We start from the raw sequence: 1,877 nt of genomic DNA on the forward strand, positions 1-1,877 counted from the left end.
CGGTATGGCCAAATTGACACATGACGTTCCGAAGGAAGACGTTCGGAAGTTGTACTAAAAACCACATTGCATTGCGTTACAAACCGCGTGCGTTTCGAAAAACGCATTTTATTTGATTTGTCTGTTAAAATAAACATTTAAAAAGTAAAAACAGACAAGTTAATAGTAAAATTCATTTCAAAGTTCATTCAAATGAAAAAAACAATTCGAGGAAAATTGAAGTGCCGCATGTACAGATTGTATATTGTTTATCCATACCTGGAGCATAAGAGCAAATTTACCTGTAATAAAATGACTATTTAAATTAATTTCAATGCTTTTTCTTATCGTGTAATAGCAAGAAAGTGGTTCCAAAACCTAGTAATTGTAGTTACAAAAGATTACCCAAGGAGCCACGAGCTTACGAATCGTCGGCGCGCCGACGATGCGTACACAAAAACGTACGGTTTTTGTCGTCATGCCGACGAAAACTGTCCGCACGGTACTGCTGTCGTCAGCGTAACGACAAAAACTGTACCGACCGTATTGCAAAAGGGACTCTTTAAAGCTCTGGCCATTCTGACAAAGCTTATTTTATAGCAAAATAAGCTTTCACAGCCGTATCCCAAGGAGCAACTATGTCCGTTTTACCGTCCGTCGGATGGTCTAAAACAGCAGAAATGGACGGTAAAACGGATGATTGTCAAAAAAACTCAGGTTAAAGCATTGACATTTTATTGCTATAAAGCCCAGGTTAAAATTATAGAAAATTGTCCCATATATTCAAATCTATTATAGCAAAAGACCAGTAAATTCTTTTTTCAATATTTGTATATTTATTCATTTATTTTTAAAACACACAATTATGTAGTTACCCAGCGACGAACACACAATCGCCGGGTTAAAATATTATTGCTACATTACATTTACTACATTATTAGTACGCATCTGCAGCACAAAGTCCCACAAGAGGCCCACGATCGCGAAGATGCTGAACTCCTGAATGACCGGCACAAACGTTGGCAGGCCGCCCGTCAGGATGGTAATCTTGGTCAACATGTCAGCATCTTCGTGATCGACCACCTTTCCGGCTGAGGCCCTGCGCCACCCGAAACTTTACGTTGACGCTCTTGGTACGAGTACGAGTACGATTTCCAGCCCGACCAGTATCACCAGATACGGATAGGCTCCCTTCGACTGGAAGCTGACGGTAAGGCCGAAAAAACACAATCCGAGAGACACCATGACGCTCCCGAGGACGGTCAGCACCGCACAGGAAGCGAGCATGAGCAGGGAACGGATGGCTTCGATTTTGCGCACCGAGAAGACGTTGCTGAAGAGCACACAGAACGCCATGCACTGGGGCAACACCTCTTTCCAGTTGAACTCTCCTGGGTAGAACATGTACATGATGGATTGCGGTGACGCTGGTGACGGTGGATCTTTCTCTACCGGTTCACCGTTCTCAAGATCGGTCACTGCCTCGATTTCCGTCTGGTGCAGTGGATAGGCGCAGATTAGTTTCTGCCTCAACGATTCGATGAAGTAAGGATTGTTCTCTCGCAGGATACGTGAATCGGCCGGACACGCATTGGATAGCGCTTTACACCCGTATCGCGCAACGGTATACCGAACAACATTTCCGCCGTGGATACTTTGGGCTTTTGTAAATTCTACAATGGACAAAAGGCCATACAATTGGAAATGGACAAAAATATTAAAGCCTTTTCCTCACGCACATGATTGACGAAAATGGTGTTCAGCAGATTGTTGTCCTTGTTGAAGCTTTGGATGTTTTGCTGCCAAGTGTTGGCTGGTGACAGCACCAGCTCCTGCGATGGGTCGAGCTAAGAAATCCTGGTACCTTTTGTCCTCATAATTACGAATGATCTCGACCA

General features: G+C 43.7%; 1 protein-coding gene across 1 annotated transcript; it reads right to left on the bottom strand.

Moving 5' to 3' along the window:
* Positions 1-946: 946 nt before the first annotated feature.
* LOC131214330 (sterol regulatory element-binding protein cleavage-activating protein-like) lies at positions 947-1,854 on the bottom strand. The gene is made up of 2 exons (XM_058208713.1): positions 1,719-1,854; positions 947-1,652 (listed from the first exon to the last, which is right to left on the bottom strand). Exon 2 carries the CDS (start codon positions 1,387-1,389, stop codon positions 1,096-1,098), a length of 294 nt encoding a protein of 97 aa, XP_058064696.1. The 5' UTR covers positions 1,390-1,652; positions 1,719-1,854; the 3' UTR covers positions 947-1,095.
* Positions 1,855-1,877: the final 23 nt, after the last annotated feature.

This window comes from Anopheles bellator, unplaced genomic scaffold (genome assembly GCF_943735745.2).
Source record: "Anopheles bellator unplaced genomic scaffold, idAnoBellAS_SP24_06.2 scaffold00576_ctg1, whole genome shotgun sequence".
NCBI lineage: Eukaryota > Metazoa > Arthropoda > Insecta > Diptera > Culicidae > Anopheles > Anopheles bellator.

What these genes read in the sequence shown, in the direction of transcription:
- LOC131214330 (XM_058208713.1), bottom strand. Translation starts at nt 1,389, where the DNA reads ATGTACATGTTCTACCCAGGAGAGTTCAACTGGAAAGAGGTGTTGCCC.